Source organism: Mus caroli, unplaced genomic scaffold, assembly GCF_978045245.1.
Source record: "Mus caroli unplaced genomic scaffold, Mus_caroli_1 scaffold_15, whole genome shotgun sequence".
NCBI classification, from domain to species: Eukaryota; Metazoa; Chordata; class Mammalia; order Rodentia; family Muridae; genus Mus; species Mus caroli.
The window spans coordinates 111,499,337-111,515,751 of record NW_028227270.1 but is presented as its reverse complement, the minus strand read 5'-3'; the positions used below and the strand labels follow the sequence as shown (position 1 = coordinate 111,515,751).

The window sequence follows — 16,415 nt, the reverse complement described above, 5'->3', positions numbered from 1 at the left end:
TTTTGCCAAAAGTATTCTCCCCTTACTCATTTTGAAGGAAATGAAAGTTTGATTTCTCAATACATTTGTACAGAAGACTTTTGTATGTTCTGTTGTAAGTCACTACTAGGTAGGGTACAGAGAGCACAGAGAGCAACTGTTACTCTGCTGCTTAGCTTACCAAATGGGTGACAGCTTCTGTGAAGTTAATGCGCCTGGTTACAATGTAAGCTTCTGTGTCCTTTTAGTTTACTGTAGCTATGCATCTATTTATCTACTTATTTGCTTTTTTTTTTTTTTTTGAGGTAGGGTTTTCTGTGTAGCCAAGGTTGTTCTGGAACTCACTATGTAGACTGTAGGCTGGCCTCAAACTCAGAGATCCATCTACCTCTGTCTCCCAAGTGCTGGGACTAAACGTGTGTGCCACCACCGACCAGCTATGAATTCCTCATGTACATTGTTATCATCACGCACCACACATCCTCAGGAGGGGTTCTGCAGTTGCAAGTGATGGCATAACAGAGATGACAGCTGTGGTCCTTGTCTGAGCCTCTGCTGTAAATAAGATTACAGAAGAACAGATGCACCACAGAGAACTTTTAGGGAGGAAAGTGATTTTTCTGTAGACTGCAGCAGAAAACTTTTTAAGGGCTAGAAGAATCAAGGGAACAATTGGTTAAAATTCACAGGCTGGATTTAAGCTGGCAAGGTGACTGAAGGATTTCAACACTCAACTTCTATAACTCCCCTCACCCTTGTGCAAGCTATTCAAATCCTGCCTTGGAGCTGACCTCTGCTGTAGACTGTACTTCTCCCAACTCACAGTCCATAGATCTTGTCAGGCTCCACGAATGGAGACACATCTTCTAAATGAGGCCACCAAGGGAACAGGAAATCCTCTACCATGCTTCTGAACCATGGGGTGATCTTCTCTTCTCCTCGGGCCTCCCTGTCCAGTAGCTCCTGCACGTCCTTCTGGCTCATGTAGTAGCAGCGTCTCACTTCCCTGGTATCTGGGTTTAGTGTAAGATCTTTTCTCACCAACAGAAGATAGCCAATCTCATGGTCTCCCCAGATAGCATCTGACTGACACTTGTGGTATTTTCGGGTCATGAAGATTATGTCCTTTATGGAAATCTGTGTCAAAGTTGTTACAGTATAATGTCAATAATAGATAAACTAAAAATTTACATAAAAATTCAAATAAAACACCAGAACACTTCATTCCTTTCCTCAGCGATTTTCAGAGAGTGCCTCAGAAGCACTTAAGCTTTAATTAGCCCTTCTATGGTAGATCACAATTGTGCCCTCTTTGGGCACAATTCCTGGCAACAACAGCTTCATTTTTCATTCACATTGAAGACCACATGGAAACAAGACATGAGGCTAAAACAGCTCTGAGCATTAGGACATGTAGGTATGTGAAAGTTTCTTTTGAGAATGAAACAGCTTCAATACAGTGACTTGTGTCACAGCCTTTCCCATGGAACAGAGTGGGGCACTTCCACAGGAAAGCTGTTTCCTATGCAAGACAGAAGCCATGTTAGTGCCCCAGCCATGCCCTGAGTCAGCATTTTGGTGGATGAAACTTGACAGCACTGTCATGTGACACTATTCCTATTAAACAGATCCCTGACCACAAAGAAAGGTTCATGAGCCCTGTGCTGGAGTGAGTGGGTACCTGGTCCTGGGAGATGCCCAGCTCAGCCTGCAGACGTCTCAGGGCTGCCCTCCTCACTCCCAAGGCATCCTTCTCTTCCATCTCCTCAGGCACGTACAGAGGGTGACTAGAACAGGAGTCTGTAAAATGTCCTAGGGCAGTGTACAGCATGCTGCTTTAGTGAGAGTGCACTTTATTCAATAGGGGGAAATTCCTTCCTGGTCATTTAATATAGAAAGCAGGTTCACGGACCAAGAGCTCAGTGGGTAAGAGCACCCAACTGCTCTTCCGAAGGTCCAGAGTTCAAATCCCAGCAACCACATGGTGGCTCACAACCATACGTAATGAGATCTGACTCCCTCTTCTGGAGTGTCTGAAGACAGCTACAGTATACTTACATATAATAAATAAATAAATAAATATTAAAAAAAAAAGCAGGTTCACCTCAGACTTATCAGTATCAGTTCTTCTATTAGATTATAAAATTCCATGACTCAATTCCAATTGCAAATGCTTGTAATTTACTGCCCTTGTTTCTTCAGCTGGAGTGGGACTGATGAGCGCTCTCTCTCTCTCTCTCTCTCTCTCTCTCTCTCTCTCTCTCACACACACACACACACACACACACAGGGGGGCAGGATTGGAGGAAGAATGTCTAGATGGGTTTTCTTACTAGTCATCCCTCTGAGGCTCCTAAACCCTAAGTTACACTCCAGTGCACCCTGGAGTTGAGTTGAGTGGCTCACCTGGAAAAGTGTACTTGGCATCTGCTCTCTCCTGGACCAAGAGCTCATTTTTCATGTTGAAAAGGACCACACTGAAGCCTCTGTGTAGCAGGCCTGCAAAGTAGTGTGTACAATGTAAAGTCACGCAAAGTCAGCATGGAATCTGTAGGTCCATCCCCTTCTCTCTCATTCTCATCCAGCACAGGATGGTGGCCCCTGGAGTGGCTGATGATCCTTATGATAGAATGTATGCTAGTCGTTTGACATTTGCTGATTCAGTATTTATATATGAACAGTAAGACTGCAAGTGAGGACTGCAGTATTCCTCCACTTGTAAACACAAACTAGAGATTCCAGAAGTAAAGTAAGCTTTGCCAGGTAGGTTGAGACCCTACTGTGTGAATCTAAAGTCTTGAAACATTTGTTAGCTACTTGACACTATATTGCTAGCTGCTTGACACTATGTTATGAACTGCTTGGAACTCTGTTGCTAGCTGCTTTGGCCACACTGTGCAGGCATATGGATGAGCCAGTGGCACACAGTCACTGCTTATGCCCTTGAAGTTGTGACACATGAGGCACTGATGGGGCTCACAATGGGTTACTTTCTACCACCTACTTTTTCTAAATACAGGAATCGCTGTATACGCCTGACAGGTGTGAGTATGTAGTACAGGCTGGCTTTGAATTCACAGAGATAACTTGCCTTTGCTTCTATACTGGGACTAAAAGTGTGCAGCACCATCCCCAGCTTGGCTACAATTTCTGACTTTCCCATCCCAGCGCAAGACAGCAGTCACAGTCTACATTACCCACTCTACTGACGTTAGTGTTAACCTTATCAAGTCAGCAGCACCAGCAGCAACCTCTGGACAGCTGCCTCCAGCCACTGTCTGGCTCAGAGAGCGGCCAATGGCACCAGGACTGCACATGGCAGCCTCCTTCCTGCTCACCCTTGTTGATGTTTTCCATGAGGTGACAGTTCTTCTTGGTGTCAGCCCCAATGATCTGATCCTGCTTGTCAATGACAATGCACATCTCCTCCAGACGTTTTAGCTGGAGTTCATCAAGGTGAGTTTTGCTTGCCTGGAACATACCTGTGACCACAAATGGACTGTCTTTTATAAGCAGAAAACATAAGAGGTGGGAAGCCCCTCCCATATCAGTGACAGAAGTTACACAGACATGGATGTGTAACCGTTAGTGGAGAAGGATGAGGTTTTAATGATCAGTCAGTGAGCCATGCCACTACTTAGAGCGAGATCAGGGTCTGAATTTTATTCCTCAATGGATTTTAAATCCCTGTGTGGTGAGATAGTTCTCTTGAAATGAAGCTGCTGGCTGAGATGGTGGGGAGTAGGTATTCCAACTTACAATATTCAGATCATACTTATCTCTGAGGAATGGCAGTGCAAGGGAATGGGGCAGGCACCTGAAGATAGGAATTGATTACGAGGTCATGGAGTGGTGTTGCTTCCCAGCTTTCTCCTATTGCCTTACTCAGCTTGCTTTCTTATACAACCATGGATCACCTACCTAGGGTTAGCACCCTCCACTGTGGGCTGAATTCTCCCAGATCAATTGTTAATCAAGAAAATGTCAGACAGAGTTGCCTATAAGCCAATCTCCTCCCTCCCCCTGCCCCCCCATCCCCCTCCCCCAACAAAACAGGGTTTATCCGTGTGTAGTCCTGGCTGTCCTGGAATTCACTTTGTAAACCAGGCTGGCCTTGATCTCACACAGATCCACCTGCCTCTGCCTCTGCCTCTGAAGTGCTCGCATTAAAGGTGGGTGCCACCACACCCTAGGGCATATTAGCCAATCTTATGGAGACATTTTCTCAATTGACAGTCTCTTTAAAGAATGACTCTAAAGTGGCTGCTGAGTCGCATGTATGTCAGTAGGTGGCAGAGAGGAGAAAGGCTCTGTCTCCACTCAGTGTTCTGACCTAGGAACATCTGAATGATTAGTAGTCTAACATTCCTTGAAATAACGGAGCCTGAGATGATCATCAGCCAGGCAAGGCCTGGTGGACTTGGACTCCCAGGATTGGGAGCATGCCCGAGATTGGAAGAACTGTGCCTGGGACCGAAACCTAGATAGACCTTTGGGAGGAGTCACTTGGGCAAGCTGGGTGAGGAGAGAGCCTGAGAAGACTACAGGTCTGGTGTCATACAGGCCTGGTGGTACCAACCATGCTCAAGGTGACAGCAGCCTGGAGCCATAATGCATGAAATGTACATAGCACTCCTGAGATGACCCTAGATATTCAGAGATCCCAGACAAGAGGAGCAAGTAAGTGATGGAGAAATGGAAGAGAAAGACGAACAGAAGGAACTGGGCACAATGAAGAGAGGCAGAACTAGAGAGACTCGAGGGTAGTGAGGAGCAGCCTGATGTGGTATGCTGCTTGGGACCATGGAGTTTTACAACTTCATACACTTTAAAACATTCACTCTCTTTAAAACCTCTTGAAGTCTAAATTTTCTCTTAAATGCTAAAGTCTCTCTAAAACTACTGTCCCTTTAAATATTCATAGTCTTCAACTATGAGATCCTGTAAAATAAAAAGTAAGTTACACACTTTCTCTTTTATAACCATTTATTTTTGAGATTATAATTATAACATTTTCCTTCCCTTTCCTGACTCCTGGCCTCTCACAATTTTGTTGTTGTTGTTGTTGTTTATTTGGTTTCTTTGGGTTTTGGGGACAGAGTTTCTGTGTATAGCTCTGGCTGTCCTGGAACTCACTTTGTAGACCAGGCTGACCTCGAACTCAGAAATCTGCCTGCCTCTGCCTCCCAAGTGCTGAGACTAAAGGCATTCACCACCACACCTGGCTCACAAATCTTTTTTGCTCTCTTTCAATTTCATGGTCTCTATTTTACATCCTTACTGCATGAATATAAGAACACACACAAACACTTACACACACATTCCTAAATATAATCTGCTCAGTTCATTTGATGTTAGTTATTATATCAGGACTGATCATTTATCTTTGATAAGAAGTTGGTGTTACATGTCTGTGTCTTCTTTAATCAATTATCTTCTTTTTTAAAATTAATTATCTTTCACATGGTACTTGCCTTATTATAAAAAAAATTAAGGGACTATATAGAAGTAATGAAATAAAAAATCAGAGAAATCAAAAGTTCAGGATCTGGGGATACAGTTCAGTGGTAGAGTGCTGTTCAACCTGAGCGAGTCCCTGAGACCAATCCTCAGAACTGCAAAATAGATAAATGAATATCCCAACAAGCCCGATGCAAGTCAACTCCTAATAGAAGGTAACTTTTTTTAAGACAGGATTTCTCTATATAGCTCTGGGTGTCCTCAGACCCAGAGAGCCTCATGCTTCTGCCTCTCAAGTGTTGGCATTAAAGGCATGCTCGTCCTCAACCCAGCCTAATACAAGGTGAGTATGTAAAGAAGACAGGAGACAAGAGTGCCTGGGTCAGAGAGATACACACAGCACTGATAGCCAAGCTCTGAATTACCAACTACACCGTAAGGCACAGACAGATCTAGGCTCTCACCTCCTCTGAAGATGAGTCTTGTGCAGCCTCTGAAACCTGGGAGTGAATGGAGATGGGCTGCCTCAGCTGCAGCTGTCCTATATATGTGGTTACACAAGTGGGTGTTCTGTTGGAAGATCTTTTCAGATTTGGCAGAGAGACAAAACAGTCTAATTTTGCCATCCTTACCTTCTGAAGTGTGGTCCTTACGTGGCTGTCATTAGGATAGCTTAGTCCAAATCATTGCTGAGACAGAGACAGACAGTCTTCCTTTCTTATACTAATTTCTCAACATTTTGACCATGAAACACAGTGGAGTCAGGCACAATGAAGGGTGACTTGCTTCATCCTTTCATGACGAGGGGTTCAGTATTACTAAGCACTCTATCATTTTCTCATGACAAGAAGACAGCTGGCTGTCCCTTGAGAAGCACAGGTGGGGCTGTGGCACCATTCATCTACCTCACACTGGTCCTTATCTCCTTGGTTCAACTCAGAAATGTCTTGAAGCACCTCTGAGGTGTTGGGTGTAACTCAATGCCTGTCTTAGCCATTTCTTCTGGGTTTATATGTTATCTGGGATATCTATGACTGGAATTTTGACAATGTGAGAACCCCTCCTTCTAGATTTCTCTTACCATTTCTTAGGTAACTGAGGCAGGAATCTGAATCAGGAGAAATGTCAAGATGATGAATTCTCTCTACAAACTGAGCTCTTGGGCTTGCATGTTTGTCCAAGACCTGGTAGCAAAAAGTAGCATCTCTTGGATCCCAGCTTTATTCTTTCTCTACATATTTGATTTTGACAGCAGCAAGTACAAGCTGTTTGGGGAACTAGCCCAACTCAGTCTGCTGATGTACAGTCCACTGGAAAAAAAGCATAACATAATTACAGGGCATGGTGTTTTGATCTGTAGGAGCGATTGTAGACAGATAGACACTCACACAAAGACAGACAGACAGACAGAGAAACACCATGAGTGGTAATATGGAGGCTTCAAGGACCCAGCTACCTGTTAGTATTGGATTAATAGAGCCACATGCAGAGTTCCTGAAAGCATGAAGTAATAAGAGGAGAGCCAGATTGAATGTGAAGTAGACCAGGAGATGGCCTGTCTCAGGACAACATATCTGACTAGGGAATAAAGTGGAAGATTGATGGATGCATGGCTAAGTGGATAGACAGATGGATAGAAACAAATACAGAAATATGTATGCATGGATGTATAGGTAGACTGATAAAGAGAGGATGGATGCATACATGCCTGGATGTACAGAGGGCACTTAGGGGGCATACTTAAGGACTGGAGACTTTGTGCGGGCTTTTCAAAGCAGAGGACTATCTCTTAGTGGGTAAACTTAAGGACCGGATACATTTTGTTGGCTTTTTTAAATAAGCAGATGACTATCTCTTAGCACACCTTGCAGTGAAGCAAATTCTGGGAAAAGAACACATTAACTTAACTTTTTACACCAATGGTCATTTTGAGCTACCACAAATCTTACAGGGGCAGACTTCAAAATATCTACCATAGCAGCCACACATGGTAGGTTGAAAAGTTGGGAGGTTGAAGAAGAATTTTGAGTTCCAGGCTAACTAGGGCTATAGAGTGTGATGCTATTTCAGATAAACAAACAAACAAACAAAGGTAGACAAAACAAAACAAATTGCTTTCCAAGCACAGGGTTTAATTTAACAAGATATAAAATATTCTTTTTACACCCCCCAAATGGTGTTCTCTCCTCCATAAGAAAAACAAAACAGCTGACTAGAAATTGGAGTTTGAAGTCTTCTTTTAAGTACGTCAAAATAGTTTGTGAAATAACTACTTTTTAAAATTACATTTATTTAAGTGATTGTTCACTCATTTACCCAGTTGGTTTGAGTTTGACTGTGTGGCTCTGTGTTCTATACAAATATTTAGCAAAGCACTGAAGACAGGCTCCCAGTGGACACATTATTCAGTAGCTGCAAGCCAAAGCAGGACAAGTATCATCTAGGTATTCTAGTCTTGCCAACTTTGGGGCTTAACACATTTTTTTTTGGACTTAATGCCCTTGTGGTTTTCGCCACACAAAACCACAGGCCTTTGAGAGAACTGGCATGCCCTCCACTCAGGGGTTGCCTCCGGTGGTTGTGTAACTTCAGTTACTGCAGTGATGACATCAGCTCTACCCATATGGGATTGTCTCTTTGTTAGTTCCTCTATTTCTAATTTGGGGAAAACAATACATTTCTTCCCTGCACCGGGGCACTTGACCCCACCTGCCTGATTCTCTAGCATTTAGGTGGAAGCACTGACCAACAGGCAGGAAACTCCTTAGTGTTCTTCATCTCGGGTCATCTTTTGGTCAGTGCACAGCCAAAGTCACATTGACACAGATGGACAGGCACCTAAGGAATTGGACACAGACTTCTGAAGAGTTCTATATCCTGAGGAACAGTCTGCTCATGAGAGTGACAGAGATTAGCAATCATGGTACACATTGACATTAAGAAACTGGAATGAACCAGCCTCACAGAGTCTTGATGTGCCAGGGTCAGGGATACCCAGAGGGACCCCCACCTGCTCAAAGGAGAAGGGAACCATGGGGGAAGGATTGTGGGAGGGGTGACTGGGAGAGGGGTAGCTATCAAGATGTAAAGTGAATAAGTAAAAAAACAATAAATAAAATTAAAAATAAAATTAAAGACAATCTAGCTTTCCAAAGATTTTAGGATTCAGAATGGTAGGTTTTTCAAAAAAAATATATTATTAACTTAAAATAATGAACTAGGGAGTTGTGTCATGAAGATGCCTCTATTGCCAATCTATTTGTCAAAAACCAATGAAGACCTACATTCTTGTCCCAGTACCCACATCACCCACATAAAATGTCAGGTGCAGCAACAGTGGTAATCCCTTCTCTTGAGAGGCTCAGAAAGGAGCCTAGGTGAACTGGTGAGCTCAGAATGGGGGAGACTCCCAAAAATCAAGATGGGAGATCAAAGAGGAGAAAATCCGGGGATTGACTGTGGATTCATGAGCACATAGGGGGACACATGCACAAGCACGCGCACACACACACACCCCAAATCATACTTGGAAAGGTTTCAGCAACTGGTCAGAATAGAAGGTGTCGGTGCAACACAGTAAACCCTAGCAGCCAGCTGTGGTCATAGTGGTCACACATAAGGGTCTTCTGACGGGAGTCAATGCCTTCTAAATGTCATTAGATTCAAGGATCCATGCTCTATGCAAAATCTAACAAACAGACATAAGCACGGGCCTGTACACCATTTGTCAGTTCCAGATGGAACAAAAACACTCAGTGCATTTGCACACAGATCCACACGACCTCTAAATCCAGGAAAGCCACTGCAAGCACAAAGCAACAGGTCTCCAATCCCCTTTCCTAGGAAGCCTTGGCTCAAGTGCTTCGGCCTATCCTGTCCCAGGAGTGAGGTATCCTGCCAGGCCTGGGACAGGTGAGCCACGGGCTTCACTGCCTGTCATGAAGAATGTTCCTGTGCTTACATGACAGCTACAAGGTATCCTTATATAGACATGTTGATTCAGAAACTCCTCTAGCCTCAGCATGGACAAGAGCAATTCTACTTACTGAAGATAGAGTCCTGTGTCCACTTAATCTGAGCCACACATAGGAAGGTGAGACTGCTCTCCCCTAGCTCTGTGTTCCCACAAACACTGGGTATTGAGAAAATGGAGGGTGGGTTATATGGCACACCCATTTTACTCACAGCCTTGCTGCCAAGCATCGGTCTTTTCTAGTTAAGCAGAAGCTTTCCTCAACAATGGTGTGATCAACTGGACATATCCGTGCATGCAGTGGCCATGTCTCATATTACACAATTCATATTAAACAACCATTACAAACCTACCCAGGACTTGCTACAGTCCTGAAGCTGGCTTAGTATTGAAATGCCAGCACCTGCCCTGCAGAACTTTACAGCAAGCTGCTCATCTATAAAGCACAGCTTCCTGGAGGGTCACATTGTCATCTACCCAGGCTTTTGCTGTGCTTTACCCATGTCTTCCCTGTCTTTATAAAGCCCTCACCCTACAGTAACTTACAACTGCAGTTTCTATTAGCATTTTCAGAGAGTAGCCTCAGGGGACTCCCTTATAGAGGAAAGGCCTGATGCTAAGACAACTGTTAGATATTCTGCAGTGTGTGTGTGTGTGTGTGTGTGTGTGTGTGTGCGTGCGCACGTGTGTGCGAATTTGCACATGTGTGTGTGTGTGTGAGTGACAGAGAGAGAGAGAGAGAGACAGAGAGAGAGACAGAGAAAAAAAGAGACAGACAGAGAGAGAGAGAGACAAAGAGAGAGAAAGAGAGAATGTGTTTCTGAGACAATGTGCTTTGTTTACGTTTTTCAGTTTCCACCTGTGGGGTCCTGTGTTGTTCACCATGCTTTGATTTCCATCTTGGTCCCATGGGAGACATAGTTTTTGCCTTTTCAACTTTTATTTAGAAATAACCTTACATAAGTTGTAGTACACACACACCTCTCTATGACTTTATAGGACAGTCGTGAGCATTTTTCATGTGTGTGTTTAGTGCATATGTGTCTATACCTAGAAACACAAATAGTATTTCAAGATACAGAAGCAGACAGCTGGATCCAGTCCAGCATGTATGTTTTTCAAATATTTTTTTGTATTCCTTAAGATTATCCTACAATTGCACCCAAATATAGCTGTCTTTTGTGAGACTATGCAGGGGCCTAGCAAACACAGGAGTGGATGCTCACAGTCAGCTATTGGATGTATCACAGGGCTCCCAATGGAGAAGCTAGAGAAAGTACCCAAGGAGCTAAAGCGATCTGAAACCCTATAGTTGGAACAACATGGTGGACTAACCAGTACCCCGGAGCTCTTGTCTCTAGCTGCATATGTATCGAAAGATGGCCTAGTCGGCCATCAATGGAAAGAGAGGCCCATTGGACTTGCAAACTTTATATGCCCCAATATAGGGGAATGCCAGGGCCAAAAAAATGGGAATGGGTGGGTAGGGAAGTGGGGGGTGCTATGGGGGACTTTTGGGATAGCATTGGAAATGTAATTGAGGAAAATATGTAATAAAAAATATTAAAAATTAAAAAAAAGATTATCCTACAATTGCATCATTTTTCCATCCCACTCAAATCCTCCTTTTACTCTTTGTTGGTTCCTTTCAGTTCATAGCCTCTTTTTCATTAATTGCTATTATATACTTAATATATATAATACATGTATATTCCTAAATTCATGGATACAACCTGCTCTATCTGTACATTGATTCTTTTTTTCTTTAAGATATATTTATTATTATAAATAAGTAAATTGTAGCTGTCTTCAGATGTACCAGAAGAGGGCATCAGATATCATTACAGGTGGTTGTGAGCCACCATGTGGTTGCTGGGAATTGAACTCAGGACCTTCAGAAGAGCAGTCAGTGCTCATATTCACTGAGCCATCTCGCCAGCCCTGCACATTGTTTCTTGTATGTATACTTCAGGCCAATCCTGATAGGTATAACCAATGGATGTACTAATGGAAGACTCATTATATGACATCTATCTTTTTTTTTTTTTTATGGTGTTTTGCAACAGGGTTTCTCTGTATAGTCCTGGCTGTCCTCGAACCCAGAAATCCATCTGCCTCTGCCTCCTGAGTGCTGGGATTAAAAAATCTTCGAAGTAGAATTGCATAGTGATCAGTTCTAATCCTGGAGGGGTTCTCGCTCCCTCTTGAAAGAATAGAGAATCCCTGGTATTAATTAATGATTAATTAAAATACCTCACAGATGTTTCCAGGTGCTCAAGTGCCCTGTTCTGTTTCCACCATTGTTGCTTGTCTGGCAGTCCTGTGTTTTGTGCAGAGAGTTCTCACAGGTTTTTACCTAGATTTCCCTATATTTGCCACCACACTGATGCAGTTTTTCAAAATATGGCTGCAAACATAAGTGGAGGAAGAAATAGGAATGATTCCTAAGCAAGAAGCTAGAACTATGGTTTTACTTGGTTTTGACACAGAATACTGCTATGTTGTCTACTTTGGTCTCAAATACCTGAGGGGTCCACCCACTTCAGTCTCTACCCATTCATACATACATACATACATACACACATATATACATAAATACATACACACACATTATACACACACACACACACACACACACACAATCTCTGATTATCTTTTGGCACAGACATACAAACATTCATGCAGCCCCTTGTCTGTTCATTGGTTTATTCATGTATCCATTTGCCCATCCATGTACCATGAATCCATTTGTCTAAAGATTTTATTGCTTTGACAAAACATCAGGACCAAAAAGCAAGTTGGGGAGGAAAGGGCTTATTTATCACTGCTCATCATTTAAAGGGGTTAAGTCAGGAACTCAAACAGAGAAGGATTTTGGACATGGGCACTGATGCAGAGGCCATGGAGGAGTGCTGCTTCCTGGCTATTTTCCCATGGATTGCTCAGTCTGCTTTCTAATAGAACCCAGGACCACCAACCATGGGATGGCATTACCCACAATAGCCTGGGCCCTCCCCCATCAATCACTAAGGAAATGCCTTCCAGGTGGATCTTTTTGCTTATTAATTAATTTGCACAAAATGTCCCCTCCATCCTCTCCTCCCAGTCCTCTCCCCCATCTCTCCTCCTCACCCCTCCCACTCCCTTTCTCTTCAGAATATAGGAGGCTTCCCATGGATGTCAACCAGCCCTGGCATATCAAGTTGCAGTAAGACTAGGTGCATCTTCTCCAAGTGAGGCTAGACAAGGCAGCCCAGTAAGAGGAATGGATTCCAAAGGCAGGCAACAGAATCAGAGACAGCCACTGCTACCACTATTAGGAGTCCAACATGAAGTCCATGGTACAAAACTGTTACATATGTGCAGAGGGCCTAGGTCAGTCTTATCCAAGCTCTCTGGTTGGCATTTCAGTCTCTATGACCCAAGGGGCCAAGGTTAGTTGATTCTGTAGGTATCTTGTGGTGTCCTTGACCCCTCTAGCTGCTGCAATCCTTCCTGCCCTCTTCAGCAGTATTCCCCACTCTCTATCTAATGTTTAGCCATAGATATCTTTATCTGTTTCCATCAGCTAGTTGTACAGCTGGATCATTTCTGGAGGTATTTTCTAAACTGAGTTGTCTTCCTTTCGGGTAACTCTAGCTTGTGTTTTGTTGGCATAAGACTAGCCAGCAGACCATTCATCAATTTGTCTGTCTGTATATCCATCCATCTGTACATCCATGCATGTATGCATCCATCCTCTGTCTTTCAGTCTACCTATACACCCATGCATATATATTTCTGTATTTGTTTCTATCCATCTGTCTATCCACTTAGCCATGCATCCATCAATCTTTCACTTTATTCCCTAGTCAGATATGTTGTCCTGAGACAGGCCATCTCCTGGTCTACTTCACATTCTATCTGGCTCTCTTCTTATTACTTCATGCTTTCAGGAACTCTGCATGTGGCTCTATTAATCCAATACTTACAGGTAGCTGGGTCCTTGAAGCCTCCATATTACCACTCATGGTGTTTCTCTGTCTGTCTGTCTGTCTTTGTGTGAGTGTCCATCTGTCTACAATCACTCCTACAGATCAAAACACCATGCCCTGTAATTATGTTATGCTTTTTTTCCAGTGGACTGTACATCAGCAGACTGAGTTGGGCTAGTTCCCCAAACAGCTTGTACTTGCTGCTGTCAAAATCAAATATGTAGAGAAAGAATAAAGCTGGGATCCAAGAGATGCTACTTTTTGCTACCAGGTCTTGGACAAACATGCAAGCCCAAGAGCTCAGTTTGTAGAGAGAATTCATCATCTTGACATTTCTCCTGATTCAGATTCCTGCCTCAGTTACCTAAGAAATGGTAAGAGAAATCTAGAAGGAGGGGTTCTCACATTGTCAAAATTCCAGTCATAGATATCCCAGATAACATATAAACCCAGAAGAAATGGCTAAGACAGGCATTGAGTTACACCCAACACCTCAGAGGTGCTTCAAGACATTTCTGAGTTGAACCAAGGAGATAAGGACCAGTGTGAGGTAGATGAATGGTGCCACAGCCCCACCTGTGCTTCTCAAGGGACAGCCAGCTGTCTTCTTGTCATGAGAAAATGATAGAGTGCTTAGTAATACTGAACCCCTCGTCATGAAAGGATGAAGCAAGTCACCCTTCATTGTGCCTGACTCCACTGTGTTTCATGGTCAAAATGTTGAGAAATTAGTATAAGAAAGGAAGACTGTCTGTCTCTGTCTCAGCAATGATTTGGACTAAGCTATCCTAATGACAGCCACGTAAGGACCACACTTCAGAAGGTAAGAATGGCAAAATTAGACTGTTTTGTCTCTCTGCCAAATCTGAAAAGATCTTCCAACAGAACACCCACTTGTGTAACCACATATATAGGACAGCTGCAGCTGAGGCAGCCCATCTCCATTCACTCCCAGGTTTCAGAGGCTGCACAAGACTCATCTTCAGAGGAGGTGAGAGCCTAGATCTGTCTGTGCCTTACGGTGTAGTTGGTAATTCAGAGCTTGGCTATCAGTGCTGTGTGTATCTCTCTGACCCAGGCACTCTTGTCTCCTGACTTCTTTAGCATACTCACCTTGTATTAGGCTGGGTTGAGGACGAGCATGCCTTTAATGCCAACACTTGAGAGGCAGAAGCATGAGGCTCTCTGGGTCTGAGGACACCCAGAGTTATACAGAGAAATCCTGTCTTATAATTAAGTTACCTTGGATATGGCAGTCTCTATCTAGATGGTCCATCCTTTTGTCTCAGCTCCAAACTTTGTCTCTGTTACTTCTTCCATGGGTGATTGTTTCCAATTCTAAGAAGGGGCAAAGTGTCCACACTTTGATCTTTGTTCTTCTTTGGTTTCATGTGTTTTGCAAATTGTATCTTATATCTCGGGTATACTAAGTTTCTGGGCTAATATCCACTTATCAGTGATACATATCATTTGAGTTCTTTTGTGATAGTGTTACCTCACTCAGGATGATGCCCTCCAGGTCCAACCATTTGCCATATCCAGGGATCCATCCCATAATTAGCCTCCAAACGATGACACCATTGCATACACTAGCAAGCATTTGCTGAAAGGATCCTGCTATAGCCGTCTCTTGTGAGACTATGCCGGGGCCTAGCAAACACATAAGTGGATGTTCACAGTCAGCTATTGGATGGATCATAGGGCCTCCAATGAAGGAGCTAGAGAAAGTACCCAAGGAGCTAAAGGGATTTGCAACCCTGTAGGTGCACCAACATTATGAACTAACCAGTACCCCGGAGCTCTTGACTCTAGCTGCATATGGATCAAAAGATGGCCTAGTCGGCCATCACTGGAAAGAGAGGCCCATTGGACTTGCAAACTTTATATGCCCCAGTACAGGGGAACGCCAGGGTCAAAAAGTGAGAATGGGTGGGTAGGGGAGTGGGGGGGGGAGGGTATGGGGGACTTTTGGGATAGCATTAGAAATGTAATTGAGGAAAATACGTAATAAAAAAATATTTAAAAAATTAAAAAAAAAGAGATTAAAAAAAAAGTTACCTTCTATTAGGAGTTGACTTGCATTGGGCTTGTTGGGATATTCATTTATCTATTTTGCAGTTCTGAGGATTGGTCTCAGGGACTCGCTCAGGTTGAACAGCACTCTACCACTGAACTGTATCCCCAGACCCTGAACTTTTGATTTCTCTGATTTTTTATTTCATTACTTCTATATAGTCCCTTAATTTTTTTTTATAATAAGGCAAGTACCATGTGAAAGATAATTAATTTTTAAAAAGAAGATAATTGATTAAAGAAGACACAGACATGTAACACCAACTTCTTATCAAAGATAAATGATCAGTCCTGATATAATAACTAACATCAAATGAACTGAGCAGATTATATTTAGGAACGTGTGTGTGTTTGTGTGTGTGTGTGTAAGTGTTTGTGTGTGTGTTCTTATATTCATGCAGTAAGGATGTAAAATAGAGACCATGAAATTGAAAGAGAGCAAGAAAAGATTTGTGAGCCAAGCATGGCAGTGCATGCCTTTAATCCCAGCACTCGGGAGGCAGAGGCAGGCAGATTTCTGAGTTCGAGGCCAGCCTGGTCTACAAAGTGAGTTCCAGGACAGCCAGGGCTATACAGAGAAACTCTGTACCCAAAAACGGAAAAAAAAAAAATGTGAGAGGGCCCGGGAGTCAGGAAAGGGAAGGAAAATGTTATAATTATAATCTCAAAAATAAATGGTTATAAAAGAGAAAGTGTGTAACTTATTTTTTATTTTACGGGATCTCATAGTTGAGAGACTATGAATATTTAAAGAGACAGTAGTTTTAGAGAGACTTTAGCATTTAAGAGAAAATTTAGAATTCAAGAGGTTTTAAAGAGTGAATGTTTTAAAGTGTATGAAGTTTTAAAACTTTTAAAAGTCAAAATGTGCTTTGTATCGTGTATATCAATCTAATATTTAATTTGACTTCTTGTTGTCAATGGAAAAGAAAAAGTTGTAGTTCAGTAGTGATGTG

General features: G+C 42.9%; 1 protein-coding gene and 1 non-coding gene across 2 annotated transcripts; one reads left to right on the top strand and one right to left on the bottom strand.

Moving 5' to 3' along the window:
- Positions 1-798: 798 nt before the first annotated feature.
- On the bottom strand, positions 799-3,459 carry LOC110287767 (isopentenyl-diphosphate delta-isomerase 2). The gene is made up of 4 exons (XM_021154307.2): positions 3,318-3,459; positions 2,386-2,478; positions 1,661-1,791; positions 799-1,116 (listed from the first exon to the last, which is right to left on the bottom strand). The coding sequence occupies exons 1-4, from the start codon at positions 3,457-3,459 to the stop codon at positions 799-801; spliced, it is 684 nt and encodes a 227-aa protein (XP_021009966.2).
- A 752-nt stretch (positions 3,460-4,211) lies between these two features.
- On the top strand, positions 4,212-4,346 carry LOC147001076 (small nucleolar RNA SNORA17). The gene has a single exon (XR_015045499.1). It is a non-coding gene; the product is annotated as a small nucleolar RNA SNORA17 (small nucleolar RNA).
- Positions 4,347-16,415: the final 12,069 nt, after the last annotated feature.

What these genes read in the sequence shown, in the direction of transcription:
- LOC110287767 (XM_021154307.2), bottom strand. Translation starts at nt 3,459, where the DNA reads ATGTTCCAGGCAAGCAAAACTCACCTTGATGAACTCCAGCTAAAACGT. An exon ending in CATGGAAAACATCAACAAGG is followed by an intron (nt 2,479 to 3,317) that starts GTGAGCAGGAAG and finishes ACTACTTTGCAG; the next exon opens with GCCTGCTACACAGAGGCTTC. An exon ending in TGGGCATCTCCCAGGACCAG is followed by an intron (nt 1,117 to 1,660) that starts GTACCCACTCAC and finishes ACTTTGACACAG; the next exon opens with ATTTCCATAAAGGACATAAT.